The sequence below is a fragment of the Xenopus tropicalis genome, chromosome 1 (assembly GCF_000004195.4).
Source record: "Xenopus tropicalis strain Nigerian chromosome 1, UCB_Xtro_10.0, whole genome shotgun sequence".
Classification (NCBI taxonomy): Eukaryota; Metazoa; Chordata; class Amphibia; order Anura; family Pipidae; genus Xenopus; species Xenopus tropicalis.
The window spans coordinates 36,601,642-36,625,262 of record NC_030677.2 but is presented as its reverse complement, the minus strand read 5'-3'; the positions used below and the strand labels follow the sequence as shown (position 1 = coordinate 36,625,262).

At 41.1% G+C, this 23,621-nt stretch overlaps 1 protein-coding gene across 1 annotated transcript in view; it reads left to right on the top strand.

The window, feature by feature from the left end:
* The window catches only part of apbb2 (amyloid beta precursor protein binding family B member 2), a gene marked incomplete at its 5' end in the record, with an annotated part of 123,399 nt that extends 100,068 nt beyond the window's left edge, over window positions 1–23,331 (top strand). Inside the window, 7 exon segments of the mRNA NM_001123451.1 lie at window positions 743–748; window positions 8,756–8,870; window positions 10,135–10,222; window positions 11,701–11,784; window positions 13,440–13,555; window positions 15,871–16,047; window positions 18,893–23,331. Of these exon segments, the coding sequence (NP_001116923.1) occupies window positions 743–748; window positions 8,756–8,870; window positions 10,135–10,222; window positions 11,701–11,784; window positions 13,440–13,555; window positions 15,871–16,047; window positions 18,893–19,060 (754 nt within the window). The 3' untranslated portion in view covers window positions 19,061–23,331.
* Between the last annotated feature and the right edge of the window lie 290 nt (window positions 23,332–23,621).

The window sequence follows — 23,621 nt, the reverse complement described above, 5'->3', positions numbered from 1 at the left end:
GGACCTGTTATCCATGATTTTGGAGTGCTGTGCTACTGCGGGCAGGCAGCAGGTGTGGGAATGCAATGGGATTTTACAGGCTTATTTCTTGCTATATCATACAGTCCCATACAATGGGAATGATTGCAAAAATAAGCCCTAAGATCTGTGTGCATTCATATCATTTTCTCTTTTGTTACACATGGATGTAAGCAATCAGTATTGGTTTTTCTCAGTAACAACATATTTTTCATATATTCAATGTTCTGACAAATCCTTGCAGTCCATTTATCAACTCCCTGTAATAAACCCGTGCATCAGTTTACCTATGGCACATGGCGGTAACTTTGATTGGAACATAGGGATGCTTGATACTTTAATTCCACCAGATCACTTGATTTATTGCTCAGCCCGACCTCCCCCCTCATTCATCTCTTCCATGAGGTTATGCTGCTCACATGTATATACTGCGTCCCTTCTGTGGAATCAGCCTCTGCAGCATTACCCTGCCTTGCTCTGTGCCTTCCAACATGTATATCCTTCTGTGCTGCCCGGGAATGGAGTTCAGCCGATAGCAGCCAAGGAAAAGCAATTAGCTGTATGTTGAGGAACTCAGCCTTAAAACAGTTTGTGTAAATGGGATAGGAACTTTAGTAATTGGCTCCTTTATGCTCTGGATCCCTTGCATTTGTTAAACTGTTCTGCCTAACCTGCCTCTAACCTGCCTTTTCTACTTTATTCCCTCATGCTATCCTGGATACAGGGAGAGGTAAATTATTTCATTCTTTCTTGCATGAATTCTCTGTATATATTCCTATAAAACTGTACAGTTACATTTTACTTGTGCCTTGGGCATCAGGGCTTCTCCGAATGATGGTAACCATAAACTGCCTTTGATTTCAAACTGGGGTATGCACACCGAATAGGTTATAGAATCCCAAATCTGTAATCAGAATATCAAGAACCTCTCTTGTTTATCTCTACTTTTATACGTAAGCTAAACACACAAAAGGTACAGTTAAAACTCACTGTAGCCCCAAAAGGGCATCGTAGTTGTAAGCATTTTATATATATATATATCCAATTACAAATTCTGGAAATAAAATATTATGCCTGCTATATTTCATGTCTGCGAACAGAAGTGCATTTTTACCCACCAGGCAGGGAATAAGCATATTTTCTCTGTATATACTGGGCTTGTAATAAACATTGCTGCCTCTTTAATGGTTGTTCTAAAATACAAGGTGTAGACCATAACAACCTGATCTGGATCTGCCCACCTGCGTTGGGTTCCCTGTGCTCTTGCTGCCCAAGGAGGAAGCCAACCTGAAAAGTCACACTACTCTGGGGATATAGAAATTACATTTTCCATTTTACTGATGCCCAAACAGGGTGCCCATGGATTGCCTGCACAGTCAGGGAACTAGGAATTTTCTGCCTGAAACCTGACACTGTGCTAAGATGTGTATTATTTAATTGGGTTATTAATTTTACACCAATTAGAAAAATTTCTACACCAAAAAAGGCGTCAGTGCTTTAAATCTGAATAAACGTTGCAAAGTCTGTTGAAGTTAATGTGAAAAATACACTTGAATGTAGAAAACTTGCATAGAAACAAGAATAAAGGGCATCACTCACGCTACCCTGCTTGAATATGAATTTGCCCCAGCAATGTAAAGCAATTTGTGATTCTCCTCTACATTTCACTCCTCACAATAATGCTCCAAATTATATGGGTGATAGAAATAATTGTGAGTATAAATGTTGTATATGTTGTATATGTTGTGTATTGTGTGATGGTATCAGACATTTAATAGATATTGTAGAGGCTTTGGGCCAATGAAGTTTGGTTTGGAATACAAATAATTTTGTTCAGAATTATGGGCTACTTCAGACTAAAGATTTTTAGCTTGCTTTAAAGCTGTGATCAAACATAGCAAGACATGTGGTTTTTATCATTCTTCATTGGGCCTGGGCTGGGTATAATTGTGTCTGTAAGTGAAGTAGCTAGTGGGATTGGTAAGTCAGGGAAGAGGCAAACCATATGCTGTCAGTAGTGGTAGGGGTGTTACAGTCAGAGTTATAACACTTAAAACTATGACTGGATCCTCTGGGGCCCCACTCAAACATTTCATGTACCCTTAGTATATTGGGAAAAGGGACTGAACTGAATTTGTGCCATACCAACTGCTTTACCAGTAGGACCATGGAATTTATGATGTAAGTGAAGTGTTGGCCCAGTACTGAACATATTCTGTACTGGAGCCTGGGAGGCAGTAGTTCTGCTACTAGTAGCCACACTGGCTGTACAGTGTTAATGTTGCCCTTATATCAGGGGTATATGTTTTCCATGAAACAAGTTCAAAGTAAGTTGGACAGGATACCTAAGCTCCTGTGCATGTGACCAGAGTCGGACTGGCCCACCAGAATACCAGGAAAACTCCCGGTGGGCCTAGGTGTCAGTGGATTCAACTGCTCATCCAACCATTTTCCTTGTATACCTATACCACGGTCATTCCCCATTTCTATATGAGAACAAATGGTAGTATATAATGGGACACTATTAAGAGAATAAAAAAGTGAGTGAAGAAAGAAGGAAAAATCATTTGGAATTTGGGCCTGAGGCCTCAGGTTTTCTGGTGGTCCCCTGGCACCCATTTCAACACTTGTTTTAAAGGAACAGTAACACCAAAAAATTCAAGTGTATAAAAGAAATTCCAATGTAATGTCCTGCTGCCTTGCATTGGTACAACTGGTGTGTTTGCCTCAGAAACACTACTTTAATTTATAAAAAGAATGCAGCTGTGTAGCCATGGGGGCAGCCATTCAAAGGAGAAAAGGCACAGGCACTTAGCAGATAACAGATGAAACACTATTGTATTCTACAGAGCTTATCTGTTATCTGCTATGTAACCTGTGCCCTTTCTCCTTTTTTCCAGCTTGAATGGCTGCCCCCATGGCTACACAGCAGCTTATTATATATAAATTATAGTAGAGTTACTGTAGCAAACACAGAACTTTTACCAGTGCAGGGCAACAGTACATTATATTTCATTTACTTTAAAACTCTTTAATTTTTTGGTGTTAATGTTCCTTTAAAGAAGGTTGGATATCCTAGTGTATGTGGGTGATAATAAGATATGGGGTTGCTAGACTCCACTGTCTCTACAGGTCGCAGAATGGCCCATACCACCTCTGACCATAAGCTTCTAAAAGTGCAGCTGCTTATATTGTTGCTCATGGATTGTACTGATTGCTCATGGATAAAGTATGTTTTATAATAATATTATTTTTGCCCCAACGTACAACGAACATTGGTTTTTTACTGCATTGATTTCATTTGCAGTGGGGGAGATGGTCACAGTTACACAGGGGTTAATCTTGCCTTTGATTGTCAGCATTGTCAGAGTGTAGGGTGTGATGATGATTTGATGATTGACAGGACATTTAGTAATTAAGTAACAGCAATTAAAGAGCATTGTGGTGTCTGGACAATGGCATGCAGATTAGTAAGGACACTGTAAGGACAGCTCGGGGGCTGTAGCAACTCAGCACAGTGGAACCCCAAAATACCCCCAAGTATGTGCCTTTATATGCTGAAAATGTAATAACAAATGCTGAAAGGGGATAATGTATTGAGAAATAAAACATAATCCTAAGCAACATTCCAATAATTTACATGGTTTTAAAGTTATTTGTGAAAGTAATTGCAGTAGTATCTGTATGTTTATATCCTCTTAACTCTTCCATATGTTCCCTGAATGGACCAAGTGGGGGACTGACTTATGTTACTTTATTTTAAGGGCCAGAGAACAAAAAGGAAAGAAAAATATACTGCTTTCAACTGAAATTTTGTTTATACATCACTTTAAAACCACTGCAAAGGTGTTTTTTGTTTATATTGGAAAGTTGCTTATAATAATATTCCTTTTTATTATGCACAAACAGTTTTGGCTGGAGATCCTCTTGAATGCTGATAAGAGGCAGAAGGGATATAGCAAATGGATATATATAGAAGGATATAGCAAATGGATATATATAGAAGGGATATAGCAAATGGATATATATAGAAGGGATATAGCAAATGGATATATATAGAAGGGATATAGCAAATGGATATATATAGAAGGGATATAGCAAATGGATATATATAGAAGGGATATAGCAAATGGATATATATAGAAGGGATATAGCAAATGGATATATATAGAAGGGATATAGCAAATGGATATATATAGAAGGGATATAGCAAATGGATATATATAGAAGGGATATAGCAAATGCCATTAAAACAATAACCAGTAGTGTGCTTGGGAATTGGGTAAAAAAGATATAGAACTCGCAACTGTTGCTAAGCAGCTTCTTGATGAATTAAAACGATCATGGGAAAGATTGTTGGTCAATAGGTCAATACCAAAGACTTTTCTTTCTATTTGTTCATTCAGGATGTTTATCTATCTGCCAGCCAATGAGAGACACCCAGGAGGATTTTGTAGATCTTTAATCTAGACATGCCAGTGAGTTCGTCCTGCCCTCTTGGAAGGTTGTGTTACATCTTAACAGAGCTATTAGCTGATAGACCCCACAAGGGGCTGCCGTGAAAATCAATGAATGCAGCAATGATTATTCTGAGACTCACTTTTCCTTAGGCAGAGATAAGCCGAATGTAGCAAAGCCATTAATATTCAGTAGCTGGTGTTATACGGAAGCCCTTAGTGGGAAACATAATGTCCCAATTAGCACTGTGACTTTCATGGCAGAGGTTTTGTTTCTCTGTCATATGTTCTTCTGCATAGCATATATATATTTATATATAGCCCAGACACTGGAACACCTCCAAGTTCAGCGTCTCTCTGTCAGCAGGACCCTTCATTCTCTTAGTCTCAACCTCAGGTTTTACAGGCCCCCTGGCTTTCACTCAGTTTTAGTCTCAGGCACTGTAGGCTCCTTGGCTCTATCTCAGTCTCAGGCACTGTAGGCTCCTTGGCTCTATCTCAGTCTCAGGCACTGTAGGCTCCTTGGCTCTATCTCAGTCTCAGGCTCTGTAGGCTCCTTGGCCCTATCTCAGTCTCATGCACTGTAGGCTCCTTGGCCCTATCTCAGTCTCATGCACTGTAGGCTCCTTGGCCCTATCTCAGTCTCAGGCACTGTAGGCTCCTTGGCCCTATCTCAGTCTCAGGCACTGTAGGCTCCTTGGCCCTATCTCAGTCTCATGCACTGTAGGCTCCTTGGCCCTATCTCAGTCTCAGGCACTGTAGGCTCCTTGGCCCTATCTCAGTCTCATGCACTGTAGGCTCCTTGGCCCTATCTCAGTCTCATGCACTGTAGGCTCCTTGGCCCTATCTCAGTCTCATGCACTGTAGGCTCCTTGGCCCTATCTCAGTCTCAGGCACTGTAGGCTCCTTGGCCCTATCTCAGTCTCAGGCACTGTAGGCTCCTTGGCTCTATCTCAGTCTCAGGCACTGTAGGCTCCTTGGCCCTATCTCAGTCTCATGCACTGTAGGCTCCTGGGCCCTATCTCAGTCTCAGGCACTGTAGGCTCCTTGGCTCTATCTCAGTCTCATGCACTGTAGGCTCCTTGGCCCTATCTCAGTCTCATGCACTGTAGGCTCCTTGGCCCTATCTCAGTCTCAGGCACTGTAGGCTCCTTGGCTCTATCTCAGTCTCAGGCACTGTAGGCTCTTTGGCTCTATCTCAGTCTCAGGCACTGTAGGCTCCTTGGCTCTATCTCAGTCTCAGGCACTGTAGGCTCCTTGACTTCTGCCCACCCCAAGTTCCAGCCCTGCTGCCAGATATGAGAGCATGCCCCTTTTACCTGTTTGCATACCTGTGCAGCACACATAATGCACATTTTCAAGCAGCAGTCACAGTATGTACAGCACAGAATATGGGGGGGGGAAACACTTATATTCCCCACTAAATACTGTGTACTGTGCATGGCTTCTGCATTAGAAACTAGTGTCATTGAAAGCACAAAGACCAAGTAGCGAATATCACCCATATAGTTATGCCTGGCATGTAAGGGGCAGAATGCAGGCAGTGTATGGTCATGAACCCCTGTTTACTGGCATGATATTCCTGCAGTTGCAGGGTTCAGCAAGAGCCATGTATTTCAGTCAAGTGTAAAGTACAGGGTTCATTTGTTCCTGTGAGCTCTGCACCTTGCACAAGATGCATTTACAAAGGCACAATGGGCATAAAGATGGTGAGTACAGTCGGAGTGCAAGCACCAATTAAATAATGGATTACCAGGAGCAATTTTGCACCCTATAATCAGGAACATAACTGTATCTGCCTGTGTTCCCCAGAAACAATAATATTTGGGGGCATCCTAGGTTGTATGAATATATGCCTTAACGCCCCCCCATACCAGACAGGTGGGATCTGCCCCCCCTATAGTTATACATAGTTATATAGCCTACTTACCAATAACATGTTTAATTGATTAAACTGTGCTCCATGGATAAAGGTGAAAGGATAAAGGGTAAATAGATAGGTGTTGTTGGCAGCAGCAAGGTATGTAGTCACATAATCCCAGCCCAGCGGCACTCACATCCCCATTTAGTGCAATGTGTTTGTAGTGACCCCAGCGAGCCGCAAGGTTTGGCACTGTAATCAAGCTATTATGGCTGCCGAGTGCTCCTGTGGAAAGGTCAAGGTGAAAGCGTGTTGATGCTGACATGCTGCTCACTGGCCCCTCCGTGATTTCCTGGAAAGGACAGATATGTTCAGGAGCCCCTCGGGAGCCCCATCGATTGAAGCAAATTCTCAATTAACATTCCTAGACAGCCAAGTCACAGTGCAATTTGTTAGAGAACGGTGCTTTTGCCCTTGGATAATTTATTTTTAGGAGGGCTGTAATGTCTGCAAGACTGATAGGCACATTACTTACCCTTTACAGCTTTCTAATAAAGCACAGTGTAAACAAAGGTAGTGTTAGGCATTCCCATCACAATTCTCCTGTTCTCACAATGACCAATGGCACATTAAGGAGCCTTATTCTTCCCAGCGCTCTGGCTACAAAGATTAACATAATGTTAAAGCGCACTGAGGCATCTTACAGCTCTTTATAAGAGATTTCTAGGCATTGTGACATTGCCATGTACTGCACACCATTACTGCCCATTTATCAGTGAATACTAAATAGCTTCTGTTATACCCAAGGATGTAATCGGACAGAAGCTTGTACTTGTACAACAGTTTTGACTAGAGCTATCCTTAATTAGCCATGCTTTCTGCTGGATCACATAGTTGGGGGGCAGGATTATTATAAAAGAATGATCTCTTATGGTATATTGAGATCTGCTGGGGGTTAGAAAAATCTTTTAGAGGACCACATCTGGCCCACCCTTCTCCAGTATATAAAATAAGAAATCAAGCCCTTGCTGAGCAGTGGCTATCCAGTGACCAGGGATGTGGCCATATCAGTTCTGACCGACAGCAATGGGAATTGTCACAAGTAGCAGTCATGCCCTGAATATGCTCTGGCTAGATCTAAGCATTGTGTATGAGTGGGGGGCCCCCGGCATGGCCTCTAGCAGAATGCTGTGCCTGCCCCAATCCTCACCAAGTATGAAATATAGATCAGGCACAGAGTGCATTTGCTCTTGTCTTCCACATAACACAGAGCTGGATTTCCAGCCGCTCGCAGTGTTTATGAGCACAGCGCTGCACCCCTTGCATTTCAATGAAGGCACTGGATTTCCAATTAAGCTGCATGTGGAGATTTATTACACCCGAGTTCTGCTCATTTGCAATGCACAATTCAGGGTGCCATATTTTATATGCTTCCTTGCTGGCAAATACACAATTACAGTTTGCAATGACTAACACCCGAAATATATGCATCTCTGAGCAGCTCACGTCTTTATCACTGGTGCCAGGCAGCCATAGTGGCGTTTTATCATCAGGGTAATAAATGTACACTGTTAGCTTGTACAGAGAGTAAAAGTAAAAGCTTTGGGTATAGGCTTAGTGCTACCCCTAATCCTGGGAATGGGACGTCTGTGTCTGAATTGCATGGGACTGGGCAGACTTATTGGGCCAGCGTGCTACCTGCTGTTATAAAGTTCACCTCTTACAACCAGTTCTTAATGTCTCTTTTTGGCCTTAGTTTCTGAAATAGTTTTCAGTATGTGGACTTAATGGGGCACTGTTCCTCTTATTAATTACTATGTGTGTATATACAGTATATATATATATATATATATATATAATGTTTATCTGTTATTTATGAGTTCTACAAGCTAACTTTTCTCCAAGCAGCAGCCTGAGTGAGCAGTTTGCTCTGTACTACTGACACACAGCGTGGGTGGGCTGTTGTTAGGCTGAGGAAGCATGCTCATAAACCATTTATTACATTTTTATCTGTGAAAAAGTATTATTAAGCATTTACTTCAGTTCCACTATAGCAGTGATCCCCAACCAGTGGCTCGGGGGCAACAGGTTGGTCCCCAACCCCTTGGATGTTGCTCCCAGTGGCCTCAAGCAGGTGCTTATTTTTTAATTCCTGACTTGGGGCAAGTTTTGGTTGAATAAAAAAGTGGTGTAATGCCAAACAGAGCATTCTATATGCTGCCAGTCCACATATGAGCTACCAAATAGCTCTTCTTTGGCATCCATGGAACTTTATTCATACTTGTGTTGCTCCCAAACTCTTTTTAAATTTGAATGTAGCTTACCAGTAAAAAACATTGGGGACCACCCACTCTATAGTTACACCACTGAATGTCAGTTCCTCTTTATATATTTAAACTCCTCATTTTTTTCTGCACAGGGACTTTGCTTATGTTGCAAGAGACAAGGATACAAGAATATTAAAATGTCACGTGTTCCGATGTGACACACCAGCTAAGGCAATTGCTACAAGTCTTCACGAAATCTGTTCTAAGGTAAGAGGGAAGCAAAGATGAAGGGGACGGGTCATTATTTTGCCTGTAATGCTGGGTGGATATATTGCAGGGCATGCTAGCTTTTGACTATACCCAGGTTGGTTTTATGGGATTTTTTTTTCTTGACCCCTGTTTGTGTTAGGATATTCAGTATACGTATCGCAAGTGATTGAGTTGCAAAATATCCTTTCTAAACCGAGAGGCCTGAATCTTCTTCCTGGGCCCTTGGTCTGGCTAATCTAGTCCTGTCTTATTTATAAAATACTAGCTACGTAAACATAATTTTTATTTTTAACATAGGTTGCTATTAATTAATTCATTCATTGTACATCTGCTGATGCATAGATTTATACATACTTTAGGGACACATTATAAGCTGCACATTTAACATGCTGCTGCATTGCATTTATGGAGATCTAAGCTAGCCAGTTGTATTCATTTTTTCATAAGATTAGTCAATATCCCATTGTAAAGCTGTCTGTACATTATAAGATCCACTTGTCTATAATATACCTCCTAAGGTGGACATTATCAGGCTGGTCTAGGGCCACACTATTACATCACAACAGCTGCTATACAGTTGGTCAGGACAAGGACTATCTATAAGCTGATGCGGTCCTTGATCTGTCGGCAAAATCAAACCTGCCCAGTAGTGATTGTGCCAAAATTTTTGGGCAGGTATTCATCATTTATGCCTGTTGGAGGGTCCCATACATGTGCAGGTAAGCTGCCAAATGAGTGTGAAAGGCCAGAATCAGCCTTAAATAATAAACCCATTGTCCAATTGCACCACAGTGACTGGCCAAAAAAGCAAAACTGGGCAAAGCAAGGATGGCATTCACTGCATGCACATGTCTCTGGCCAACTTGGGACTGGCACACCCATATTATGTGCACATTTCCCATTTGTGTGTACAGCGTACAAATACCCAACCAAATGGCCCATGGGCTGAGCCATTACATTTGCACAAAGTCAGCCCAGGTGTGGCCAGATTTAGATAGACCACGGAGATCTTTCTTTTGTACATTTGTCTCATTGTGTCTCACTGGGATTCTATGATGTATTTATTTTCAGTTGCATTCATGTATCTCTTTATTTGTGCATAATTTATGTCCCCGCCCTACTAAGAAACTGCATCTTTGTCGGGAGAAGGTTAAAAATAATGGTGGAATTTTTTTGTGCTTGTGAATTCATGCATGAAATGGTTTAAAATGCTGGCCCTTCAGCCATGTCCTGATCAATATGCAATTGCCTTTTCAAACAGATTATGGCAGAGAGGAAAAATGCCAAAGCTACGGCTTGCAGCTCTATGCAGGAGAGGCCCCACGCCAGCCTAGATGTCCCGTTGCAAGGTGAGGCCGGAAGGCTTGCTGCCAGTAGTAGCAGAATGTGTTATATATGCCATTGGCCAGTGTAGAACAATGTGCATTCACTAACAGGATCTACTATGGTTTTACTCTCAATCAATTCTTAAACTATGCAGTGAATAATTATAGGTATCCACTGACCTCCCCAGCCCTAAGGCAAATAGTATATTGTTCACTGTTACCCATAAATGGGGAGAAGTTATGTGCCCTGTAGAATCTCTTACCAATCTAAATGAGAAGTGGTCTCTTCTTCTGAGCTCTTTAATTTCATCCAGCCTTGTCTCTGGGGGTCAGATGTCTCAAAGAAATTAGATTACAGGTTTAGAAAGGTAAAAAGGTTGGTCTGCTTTAATCAATATACATTAGCTAAAATCATTGGTGTGCAGAACACTTAAAACTGCAGTTCAGTCCAGTCACACATTAAAACCTGCAGCTGCTGAGGTGTCAGATTCTGAAAACATAAAAGAAAGCTGGATACAATGAGAGTACCACATACATGTCCAGCTAATAATAAAGCCAATAATAAAATGGGCCTGAATTAGGCTACTAAAGGTGGCCATACACGAGGCGATTTCGCTCGTTGTGCGAGGAACGATTATATCGACAAACGATCGTATGGCGATCGAGTTCCCATACGATATGCCATCCACGGGCAACGATAATTCGGGAAAGATTTTGTCGCATCATTATCGTAAAATACCTACGATCGTACATCTACATACGATCGATGTCGTTGACTTCCGCTGCTGGCAATTGTGACATGCGCAGAGAACAATCGTTGAAAGACAAATGTCTGACACTCACACCAACTGGCAGATTTTATCGTTAAACGACCAAAATTTTTAAACCTGGCCGATCGATTTTGGGGACGATAATGTCGGCTCGTTTAGTGGGCCGACGATCGTTCGTACACCACCAACTATACGATAACTTAACGATAGCATCGGATCGTTCGGGAATCGGTCGTTTGTAAGTAAAAAATCGGTCCGTGTATGGCCACCTTAACAGCCTTGTGGTCAGATCCAGCTCACAAGTAGGTGTCAGTGTGACTTTATAGATCCAGTTTAGACCATTTACTTGAAGTCTGATCACGTTCTCTAGGTGGAGCCATACATGGTGTTTAATGGCATCAATACAATCCAGCTGACTCCATGATGGTTTCCATATTCCTATAGGCTGCATAGACCACAAATCATTTTTACTTTTCTAGACCTCTCCATCCTTCTACCCTTCTACTTTTACCTTTTGTTCTCCCAGTTGCTATTACTATGAGTCAGTTTAGCTCATTTCCATTTCCATACAGTAGTCTCATAACAGCAAATATTTTTTCTCCATCCTTGCGCACAAGAATCTGACTGTGTATGGTATATGATGCCTGTATCTCCTCGGATAGAAGCTACACATACTTTTATTTTTTTTTTCCGTTATCCCTTTCTAATCCCAGTTTTTTTCTTCCCAAGCAGTAGAATTTCCAACACCAAAGACAGAACTTGTGCAGAAGTTTCATGTTCAGTATATGGGAATGACGGCAGTCTCTAAACCTATTGGTAAGTTACTGTATACATGTAAGCACCATTTAAAGGAAAATTATCTGTAAGAGTTTCTCTCTGTGCAGCAGTGATCTCAATGCCCCATGTGCCTTCAGAGCAGGCTCCTACAGTGTATATAGGGTCATGGCCTGTTCATTTGCTGTGTATTTTATTTCTTATACAGAATACTTCTTAGGCAGCTTTAGCAAAGCAATACAGAGGAATTTCTAATCATAGTTACATTGGGTTAAAAAAAGACCAATGTCTGTCAAGTTCAACCCCTTCCAAGCAAACTCCAGTGCGCACACACAGACCCACACTGATCTATACACTCACATACAGACCCACACTGACCTATTTATACACTCACATACAGACCCACACTGACCTATCTATCCACTCACATACAGACCCATACTGACATATCTATCCACTCACATACAGACCCATACTGACCTATCTATCCACTCACATACAGACCCATACTGACCTATCTATCCACTCACATACAGACCCATACTGACCTATCTATACACTCACATACAGACCCATACTGACCTATCTATACACTCACATACAGACCCATACTGACCTATCTATACACTCACATACAGACCCACACTGACCTATCTATACACTCACATACAGACCCATACTGACCTATCTATCCACTCACATACAGACCCACACTGACCTATTTATCCACTCACATACAGACCCATACTGACCTATCTATCCACTCACATACAGACCCATACTGACCTATCTATCCACTCACATACAGACCCACACTGACCTATCTATCCACTCACATACAGACCCACACTGACCTATCTATACACTCACATACAGACCCACACTGACCTATCTATACACTCACATACAGACCCAGACTGACCTATCTATACACTCACATACAGACCCATACTGACCTATCTATACACTCACATACAGACCCATACTGACCTATCTATCCACTCACATACAGACCCATACTGACCTATCTATCCACTCACATACAGACCCATACTGACCTATCTATCCACTCACATACAGACCCATACTGACCTATCTATCCACTCACATACAGACCCATACTGACCTATCTATCCACTCACATACAGACCCATACTGACCTATCTATCCACTCACATACAGACCCATACTGACCAATCTATACACTCACATACAGACCCATACTGACCTATCTATCCACTCACATACAGACCCATACTGACCTATCTATACACTCACATACAGACCCATACTGACCTATCTATCCACTCACATACAGACCCATACTGACCTATCTATCCACTCACATACAGACCCATACTGACCTATCTATACACTCACATACAGACCCATACTGACCTATCTATCCACTCACATACAGACCCATACTGACCTATCTATCCACTCACATACAGACCCATACTGACCTATCTATACACTCACATACAGACCCATACTGACCTATCTATACACTCACATACAGACCCATACTGACCTATCTATACACTCACATACAGACCCATACTGACCTATCTATACACTCACACACAGACCCACACTGACCTATATATACACTCACATATATAAACCATATATACCAATGTCAATATCAGAATAAGGATAACGTGATCATGTTTGTACTGTTCATTTTCTATTAGGTATTGATATCCTGAATGAAGCCATTGAAAGTCTTTTGAACCCATCAGTCAAGGAAAGCTGGACTCCAGTTATCATGAATGTAGCTGATGCAACAGTGACAGTGATAAAAGAGAAGGTGAGGCTCCATTAGATGCCAGTCTGCAATGCAATACCCTTCCCATAGGACAGTACCAGGTGTTGTCTCTGCAGGCTATCTGGAAATTTTGCACAACAATAGAACGTTAGTTGCCCAATTATTATTAACTGCTTGCACAGCCCCACTTGGGACTCAACATGATGGATTGCAAGTTGGGTGCTTTACTCATTACAAACATTATTGTCTGGCAAGGTTTGCGGATGAGCCAAAAAGTTGGTTCTCATTTCATGTATTATGTACCCTATGGGGGTAGACACATAATGAAATGTTAGCCTCAAAGAGTTAGGTTAGATGACAGATCCCAGCAGACTCACATGCAGTCATCAAAGGTGATGTTATATTGACTGTTATGGTTTGGTCATTTCATTGGCTGAAGTGGTACCGCTTAATGTAGATCATGGAAGAATAAATGACCTGAAGGTTGAATATTAGAGAGAGCCGTCAGTGCACACTAAGCATGGCAGTAAAGGATAATAAATTCAAATTCAGGAGAAAATAGATACATATATCTATAGCTATCACAGCTTAACTAGACAGGCAGCCAGCATGTTTCAATGGCTCTCTTTGGGTGATAACAAACTACATGATAAATGAGTTATCTGGCATAGCATGTCAGTCAGTAAGGGCCACAGTTTGTAACACTTTCTCTAGACAAGACAGAACTAGACCAATAAATCAGGTCTTGCATTCCAATGACTTTTTGTATGTGAATTTAATGAAAACTGCCATGTGCAAATTATCATATATTAGATTTTTCTATTCACAACATTTTGTAGACTGAAGCTCCATGAAAGTTGCCTTTACCTTTAAGCCCTAAATATGAAAATGATACATGAATACATTACACTGCATGCCCTTTCTGGCTCCAGCTATCAGTCCTGGTTCAGTAAACCTCAATGTTCAATGAAATACATCATCTAGAACGTATCTGCTGATCTGTAAACAGGCAACGTTCTGCTTGCCTCCCTTTCGTGGGTGCCACTTTTGTTGATAGTAATTAGATTCACTCCAGCACTTTGTCTTTGAAGGCCAATCATGTGGTGCAATTTAGGTAGCTGCATTTTGTAGAAGACAAAAGGTTGCCTATTCCTGGGTTGGTGTACGTATATATATATATCCAGTCCATAGAAAGCACTCACTGCATGAGTATCTATAAAGCAAGTCCTTTATTCAGGCACAATATCTATGTGTTCCAATCCGACCCTGATCCCAGATGACGATCCCATTGGGATCGAAACGCATAGATATTGTGCCTGAATAAAGGACTTGCTTTATAGATTCTCATGCCGTGAGTGCTTTCTATGGACTGGATGTCATTTGTGGGTTAGCACCTGGCCGTTGCTTTTGGACTAGCAAGTGCCAATGTTGGGAAACTATATATATATATATATTTTTTTTTTTTTTTTAATTTTTTTATTTATTTATTTTTTGATATATAACCCATAGCAACTAATCAGCAGTTGGTATTTATTGTTGTACATATACAAACTTTGCAACTTTACTACATTAGCCCTTAGTTGTGCTGGTCTGACCTTTATATGTATCATAAATAAATAGAAAGCTGAGATTTTCTGTGCCACACTCAAGATCATTAATAAAATATTAGCAATTTCAGCATTGGGCGCCCATTTATCATAGCAGTAAATCAATTTCCCTGCCTATAACATGTCCCCGTGATGATAAATGTCACCAAACACATTGATATTTTAGATGGAACTCTGTTGAAAAGTGAAAATATTCAGCCTCAGTTCTTTTCCCAGGTTGCTGCATTTGTTGGGCATGAACTTTTCCGTGTAATAGCATTGGGTCCTATGATTTCCTTATCAGAAATGCCCGACTCTTTAGTAATCCTTTACAGATGTTCCCTGCTACTCCTGATAAACTTGCTGCTCTATAATCCCATCGTTCACATTTCACTAGCTTTTGTATGATAAGGTTCAGCCTTTAGAGCAGCGCTGTACCAACCAACTGGGAGGCCTAGGAGAGGGAAATCATTTGAAATAAAGTACCCTTAGCTGTATGTCAGCTCTGTGTGAAAGGATATTATTTTCTATTATCTTCTGAAACCCCATATGTCATTATCAGTGGCCCATGTGTCAGCTTGATTTTGACTCGCAAATGATTTTATTTTTCCAACTATGGCACTTTCTCAGAAGTCCATCGTCAGTGAGAGGTAAGTGTATGTGCCATTAATAGCGATGGCATGGAATTCCCTTTTAAGGTGGCTAAAAAATTCCCCTCTACAGTCCAAACAGCTCTTGCTATTGAGTTACCTGTGGTTCTCTCTTTAATAGGATGAAGAGGTCATAGTGGAATGCAGAGTTCGCTTCCTGTCCTTTATGGGTGTTGGAAAGGACATTCATACGTTTGCCTTTATCATGGATACTGGGAGTCAGCATTTCGAGACACACGTGTTTTGGTGTGAGCCCAATGCAGGAAGCGTCTCCGAAGCCGTCCAGGCTGCATGCATGGTAATTGAACATAGGACTTCTTAACCTATGGGTTATCATAATCCCAAATAAAGAAGTAAATATCCTACCATAGTAGTTGTTGTTTCCTGGGGCATCAGAGTTACATACTTTCTGATTTATTTTTTATCATAGAGCACTAAGGGGTTATTTTGCAGTTACCCTAACTATCTCCCCTTTCCTCCTATTGTAATAAGGAGAAGTTGATTTAAATAGTTAATGAGTTCAGCATAAGCAAACCCCTCCCTTCCCCCCAGCTGCTGCCTGTGTCTCACAATACAGGTAAGGAGGAGTTAATTACTCAGGGATTTATCATAGGACTATTGAATTTAATACCTTCCCCTCCAGTGCTCTAAAGAACCAATAAGTTGGAAAATAAAAGTACTTTCATTATTGCCTTAATTATGTATGTATGTAATTATTAATTAAGTATTAATTAAATTATAATAAATACAATATAATTTAATATAATATAATTTTATAAATTATAAATTATAATGTAATTATTATTATTATTATTATTATTAATGTATTAAGTATTAATTAAAGGAAAACTATACCCCCAAACAATGTAGGTCTCTATAAAAATATAGGAAATACTTGGAAGAGGTTAGGCAGGCACTCCGAAACATCCAATAATGTAGAATTGAAGCTCAAATGTTTAAAGTAAAATCACAAGTATTTTATTGAAGAATACACATAAATGCTAAGCCTTACGCGTTTCGTGCCTATCTGGGCACTTAATCATAGGCTCTATGATGATTAATAATAATGTTCGGAGTGCCTGCCTAACTTCTTCCAAGTATATGGTTCCCCCATGCTGAGGGTCTGGGGCATGAGCACCCGGACCACATCTATACAAGGGTACGCTTTCTCTCTACCTCTAAGGGCTTAGATCTAGATATCTTTTTAAGAGGATTTGTATCTCTATAAAAATATATTGCATAAAAAAACTCATAGGGAAAACCCTGCTTCATCTAAATAAACCATGTTCATAAATATATACTTTTTTAGTAGTATGTGCTATTGGGTAATCCTAAATAGAAACTGCCATTTTAAGAATTAAGGCTGCCCCCTGGGATCATACAATTCATGGTGCACACAAACAAGCCAAGGCACACATACATGCTAGGACAGAGTTCTGCCTTTTGCTCCCACACTACTTCCTGTTACAGTTAGAGCTGCATCACTTCCTGTCAGCTGATCTCTGAGGGAGCACACAGCCCATCACTAAATGGCAGCTCAAGGAAAAGGATGTAAAAGGGCAATATTTACTGATATATATTCCAGTTTGGCGAGATTCTTTAGTAGGTCACTTAACATAATATAAATATATCTGTTGGTTAAGTATTCATTCTGGGGGTATAGTTTTCCTTTAACATAAAAAAAATCCATAGATATAACTTGTTTTTATATCGTCAAAATAATTTAAAATGCGGTTGTTGCATTCTAACCTCAATCTACTGCATGCAAACATTCCTAAAGCATAAATATTTCTTATTGAAAGCATTAGGCAAAATGTATATTGAGCGCAAGCCCTGTATATTAGACTTATTGGGTATATTACCCCTATAAAAGCACTAGCTATTTATGAGCACTACAGCTGCTGCAGCGGTCAATGGAGAAAGCCTTTTTTCTATCTACTCATTGGTATAAATGGACATATTGCGAGTAGGGAGCCAGAGTGCAGGCAGCAGGCAATACCCTGATTGTTATGTTTGTAGAGAAGAATAATTGCAAGATAAAGAATGATTATGAGATGTGCAGATCTTCACTCGAGACGAATGCAATTTGCCTGAATACTCTTGGGAAATGGTGCATAGTCGCAGGAGAGGCTCTCTGGAGGAGAGTTATGGGTAATGGTAAGGAGAGAGCAGATGATGTTTGGATGTGAGGGCTTGGCAAAGTAGGTCAGCTACAAGATTTTCACATTTATTCAAAGTAAAATGGGGCAATTCTGTAGAATAGCTAATGAGAAATAACTCATGAGCCAGTCATCCCACATGTCTACATGTTTACTTTAAAAGCACTAAAAGTATTTTAAAGGAACAGTAACACCAAAAAATGAAAGTGTATAAAAGTAATTACATTATAATGTGCTGTTGCCCTGCACTGGTACAACTGGTGTGTTTGCTACAGAAGGACTACTATAGTTTATATAAATAAGCTGCTGTGTAGCCATGGGGGCAGCCATTCAAAGGAGAAAAGGCACAGGTTACTTAGCAGATAACAGATAAACCCCCATTATATTCTACAGAGCGTATCTGTTATCTGCACCTTTTCTCCTTTTCTCCAGCCTGAATGACTGCCCCTGGGGCTACACAGCAGATCATTTATATAAACTACTGTAGTGTTTCTGAAACAAACACACAACTTTTAGTGCAGGGCAACACCACATTATATTTTAATTACTTTAAAACGTTTTAATTTTTGGTGTTACTGTTCCTTTAAGCCCTGAAGTCTCCCTGTTACCATAGCAGGGCCAAAGTTTACTAAATATGGCATCAGCATTTTATTCTGGGATAATTCTGCACGGTACAAACATGGATGGGCTCAAGTGATGACAACCTTTCTAGCATTCTCCGGTTTAATAGGTAGAGGTATGGGATCCATTATCTGGAAACCCATTATCCAAATAATAGAACAGTAGCTTGTACTTGATCCCAACTGAGCTAGAAATAGTGAAGACAAATCAGTCCTATTGGGTTTATTTAATGTTTAAACATTTTATTAGTAGATTTAAGGTATGAAGACCCCTTATACAGAAAACCCCAGGTCCCATACCTATACACTGACATTGCTCCATGTATGGGTTACTGCACCATTAACACTCTGTTCCTTTCGGCAGTTGCGGTACCAGAAGTGCCTGGTTGCCAGACCTCCCTCTCAGAAGGCACAGCCTCCACCTCCCCCGTCAGACTCTGTGACCCGGAGAGTTACAACTAGCGTAAAACGCGGGGTTTTGTCCCTTATTGACACTTTGAAACAGAAACGTCCCGTTGCTGACATGCCATAATTGCAAGCGAAGGGCTGAATTGTGAACACTCGAGTATAATATCGTCACTGGAATTACAGTAGCGCACTCAAGGACAGCACCGCAGTACGGCCATCTTTCTGCTGCTTTGTCTCCAGAGAACTTACCCTTTCCCAACGTTCGACGAGCATGTTCTTGTTCTCCGACACCATGGCGTACTGCAAAAAGAAGCATGAATTCAAATATATATCTACTCATAACTTTTCCTTTTCCCTGTCAGTGGTTGTCATTACATGCATTGGATAGTCTGTTTCAGATTGTAAATACGATGAACATTTCATGACGAGATGAGATTTTCTGCACTCTCCTAGTAGTGAATGCCACGGAGTACTTCCATGTTAAGGATTACTCGGCATCCCCCTAGTTCACTGCCTCATTTCATCGCTGAAAATGTAATAATTCATTGCTGTGATCATGTCCACAGTGGAGGTACTGTTACCTGATGGAAGGTGTTGCCAAAGTCACTCCCTGGAATCCCTCTAACCAGGACCCCATGGCACTTAATGATTTTCATACCCAAAGAATTTGATTTCTATGAATTGAGGGTTTCACCTTATAAGCAGCTTTCCGGGATGTTGTAGGCAGCGCTAATCTGAGCCAGTTTGCTCTTTCTCTATTGGGAGCTTTTGACCCGCTTCCCATTTCTAGTCTGTGTTTCTACAAATATGGTTGCCAAGTCTAGTAGCCCTTACAAACGGGAAGCTGATTGAATGTGTACAGTAGGGGAACCCCACAGCAACATTTAGCCCCCCCAAAACTTGGTGCAAAAAGATATGGCAGCTGGCACTAGGAGTTCCACAGCACTTTGCGTATTATTTATTGGCCTTCCATGCTGCTCAGGGCAGTGTAACCACAGAAGCTTCAGAGACACAGGGTCCCCTTATTGTTACAACCTTTAATTTGAGATCAGATGCTTATTTTCATAAATGATCTGTGTATTCATTTCAGTATGCCATTTGTACTGCTGTATGTTTGCTTGTGTCAGTGACCCTAGCAACCAGAAGTCTATCAAAATGAGAACTATTCCAAAAATATTAAATAAGGAAGATCCCCCAGAATTCTAAGGGTACCACTGCCTATGGCATATTAAAGGTGACATTCGTGTGCAAGGTTTTACCTTTAAATGTTTTATGCAAATCAGATTTACCTGGAGAAATAGGATATATATATTTAAATGTTCTAAAATACATGGAATGGTATTTAGTTAAAGAACTTGTTGCACCGTAGCTGTATGATTCCTATTTCCCATGGAGTAAAGGGCAAGTCTGTAGGAATACCCCAGTTTTAGACTGATACAAGTAGTTTATCTGTGCTGTACTTAGTTTAGCCCAAACACAACAGTCCTGGCTCAGCGGGTTTATGTACATAAGCACTCACATTATACTCGTTATTTTTTTAGATGCATAAAAATCTGAAGAGAATGAAACTAATATTATACTATGGCTAAATGCACACAGACATGTTGTCCTTGCCCAGGGCTGTACTAAGACCCAAGGCTGTGTAGTAAACGCTGCAGTCCTTTGTAGTTACAGAAATACAGCTCCAGCATTTAGAGAAAGCTGGGACATGTAGTTCAAGAACATCTGGAGGGCACAGTAGGTGCTAATAGGGGCATCCTGTTCTCTCGTACTTGTGGGCAAAATGCAAAGTTGCACAGTGAAGTTGGTGGCTGCTCAACATACTGTCAGAGGTTCCACACCCTATCAGAGGTTATTGTTCAGCTAGAACATTGATACCAAAAACTGATGTAGTACTGGGGAGTGGAGCTGGAGTTTACTTGTTTAAATTCCATGCAACCTTGTGACCACAAATCCACCAGAATTTCCTAAGGCAGAATCATGGTGCTCACAAGATTTGAGCCAGATGCTGCTGTTCCTGTTATAGACAGGAAGTGTTTGAGAGTTGTATGGTATGGAGCCATGAATGCCTGCAGGCAATAGACACGCATGTTGGTCACTACCAGAGGACATAAATGCCAGTGCGGGAAGGGGTACATTATCCCCTATATCAATAGGATACATGGTTGTGCTGAAATAGAAATTGAATAGATCTCATGCTACAGATGGTAAATATGCCCACACTGTCCTTCTGTTGATGCCACATAGGTCAGTAGCCCTATTGCTTTATTGCAAACTTTTGCTGGTTGTTAGTGCATTGTATGTGTACATTATACAGGGACTGGCAGAAACACTATGGCACTGGTAACAAAGGAAAGTATAACTGTCTTTCTATAGTGTGTTGGAAATCTGTAGGGAGAGGGACGTTTGGTGTGGCCTTAATACGAATACAGGCCCCCTAATGTCTGAGTTGGAGGAGGAAAGTCATAGTAATTCCCAAGGAACCACGTAGATTGTATGTCCAGCAACGCAATATCTCAGAGCATCCTGTGAGAAGTTGTGTGTGAATTTGATGCCTATGTATTTTTTGCAGTTATTCAGCATTCTGTCCTGTCTTATACATGAGGCCCCATTTGGTTACTGTAACTGCCCTTCTATTGCGAATGGTAATATAGTCCCACAAATTGTCACCAGAAACCCCTTATATAGTCTCTTATATAGTAGGCAGTAACTATAAAGTGGGACATTGGGAGTGATTGGCTGCTTGTGAGCAGTCTGGGCTTAGTCTTTATAAAAGGAATCTGGGAATCTGTAATAATTCCTGGATATCACCGGTATCTGCATTCAGTCAATCAATAATCCATACATTTTATAAGGGAGGGAAATGAATAGTTTTACCTTGTCAGGGGCTGTACCTGCTGAAAAGACTTTCTATGATTAATGGTCTCCCTTCCCCTGGCCCCCGTGTATTGGCCCCCGTGTATTGGCCCCTGTGTATTGGCCGCTCTTCACTGTTTGTGTTTGCAGCCAAGTGTCCTTGAAATGAGGGCAATACACTCACTGCTGTCTTCTACCCGATTCTACTGAGAGGAGACAGACTGGAGAGGGAAATGCTTTATACTCCCATTATCTTACATGGGAATGTTTAAATAGGGGATACTTATTGTTAATTAGTACTTTTCCATGTGTTCTTAATATATTGGTAATATGATGACTTTCATATTAGCCAAATGAAGCCATCAGTGGGACATGTCTGTGCCCATTCTGTCTGCCAGCTGGTACAAGAAACAATCACTCAGTCAGACAATTTGGCTTCTGATCTGAGAGGCTACAAGTCATATTAAGCTAGCTGGATCTTACTAGTCACTTATGGGAATGTCCAAATGGCTCCCCTAATGGGTTCAGTGGCCCTACATTAACTTAAGTGCCTCGTCCCAGACATATTGTCAGTTATTTCGGTCAGAATGTAAACACCACCAGAGTATTCAGCTTGTGACCGGCATGATGTAAACGCTGCCACTCTGAGCATTCCCCAGCTAAGCTGACAGACAATGAACAGACCCTAATACACCGTCCAGCCACAACTTCCAGTCCCCTCGTGTACGTGTCCTTAGTTATTAACCTAGAGCTGCTAACTACAGGCAGTATGGGGCCGATACCCAGAAGCCAGGCTAGAACTCATCCAACCGTGTGGCCACTTACTGGCACCCTGAAAAATCATGTCTCCATGTTGCATGGCCATTTACAGCTATTAGGGCTCACATTCCGCCATAGTCATCTGTGTTTGTTTTGGAAAGCGCTGCGGGAAAAATAGGGCCTATTGATCCCTTAATGACTTGTAATTACCCAAACACCAGTTGGACACAGCAGTTTAATTTGCAGAGTGTAGCCCCCAGTGATCGGTGATACTCTCCCTGCTCTGGTGCATCATGGGTATCACTATCAGTGTAGCAGGATGGGTCCAGAATGAAACAGGAACCCTAAAAGTGTGGCAGCAGCATATTCCTAGAGCACTTTGTGTTTCATGTAAGAGTCAGACATTACGGGCCCTTCCTATGTGCAACATGGTGCCAGCATTAGGTGCCAATAGTAGGGCACAGGATCTGGCTCATATTGGGGCCCTTCCTTCATTGCCCAGGGGCTCTCATTTCCATAACTCTGGCATCAGACGAAATGGCGGAAGTGATCTATGGGAAAAGGAACATCCTTTGCAGATATTTTGTTTTAAAAATAGCTTTGCATATTTTAACTTAAAAGATTATTTTGTAAAACCAATTGTAATTAAAAAAGTCACTTTTTTTTACGGCCAAAAAGTATGTATGTGGTATGTGTGACTAAATGCCAACGTGTTAGTAAGAGTTCATTTATCTATGCATTATTTGTATGCAGCGGCTCTATAAACAGCCATGTTCACTATGCGGCGTGCCTTTCTCTTCATTGTGTGCTTTCTGTTCTACTTTTAGCTAATGTGGCAGCCATATCTACCTGCAGCCACCTGGAATATACGCCTCGAGTCTGGCAGAGCTATGTTATTCTTATGAGCCCCTCATCAGCCTGGAATATACGCCTCGAGTCTGGCAGAGCTATGTTATTCTTATGAGCCCCTCATCAGCCTGGAATATACGCCTCGAGTCTGGCAGAGCTATGTTATTCTTATGAGCCCCTCATCAGCCATACACTCAGTTTACACATTTACCTGTACAGGT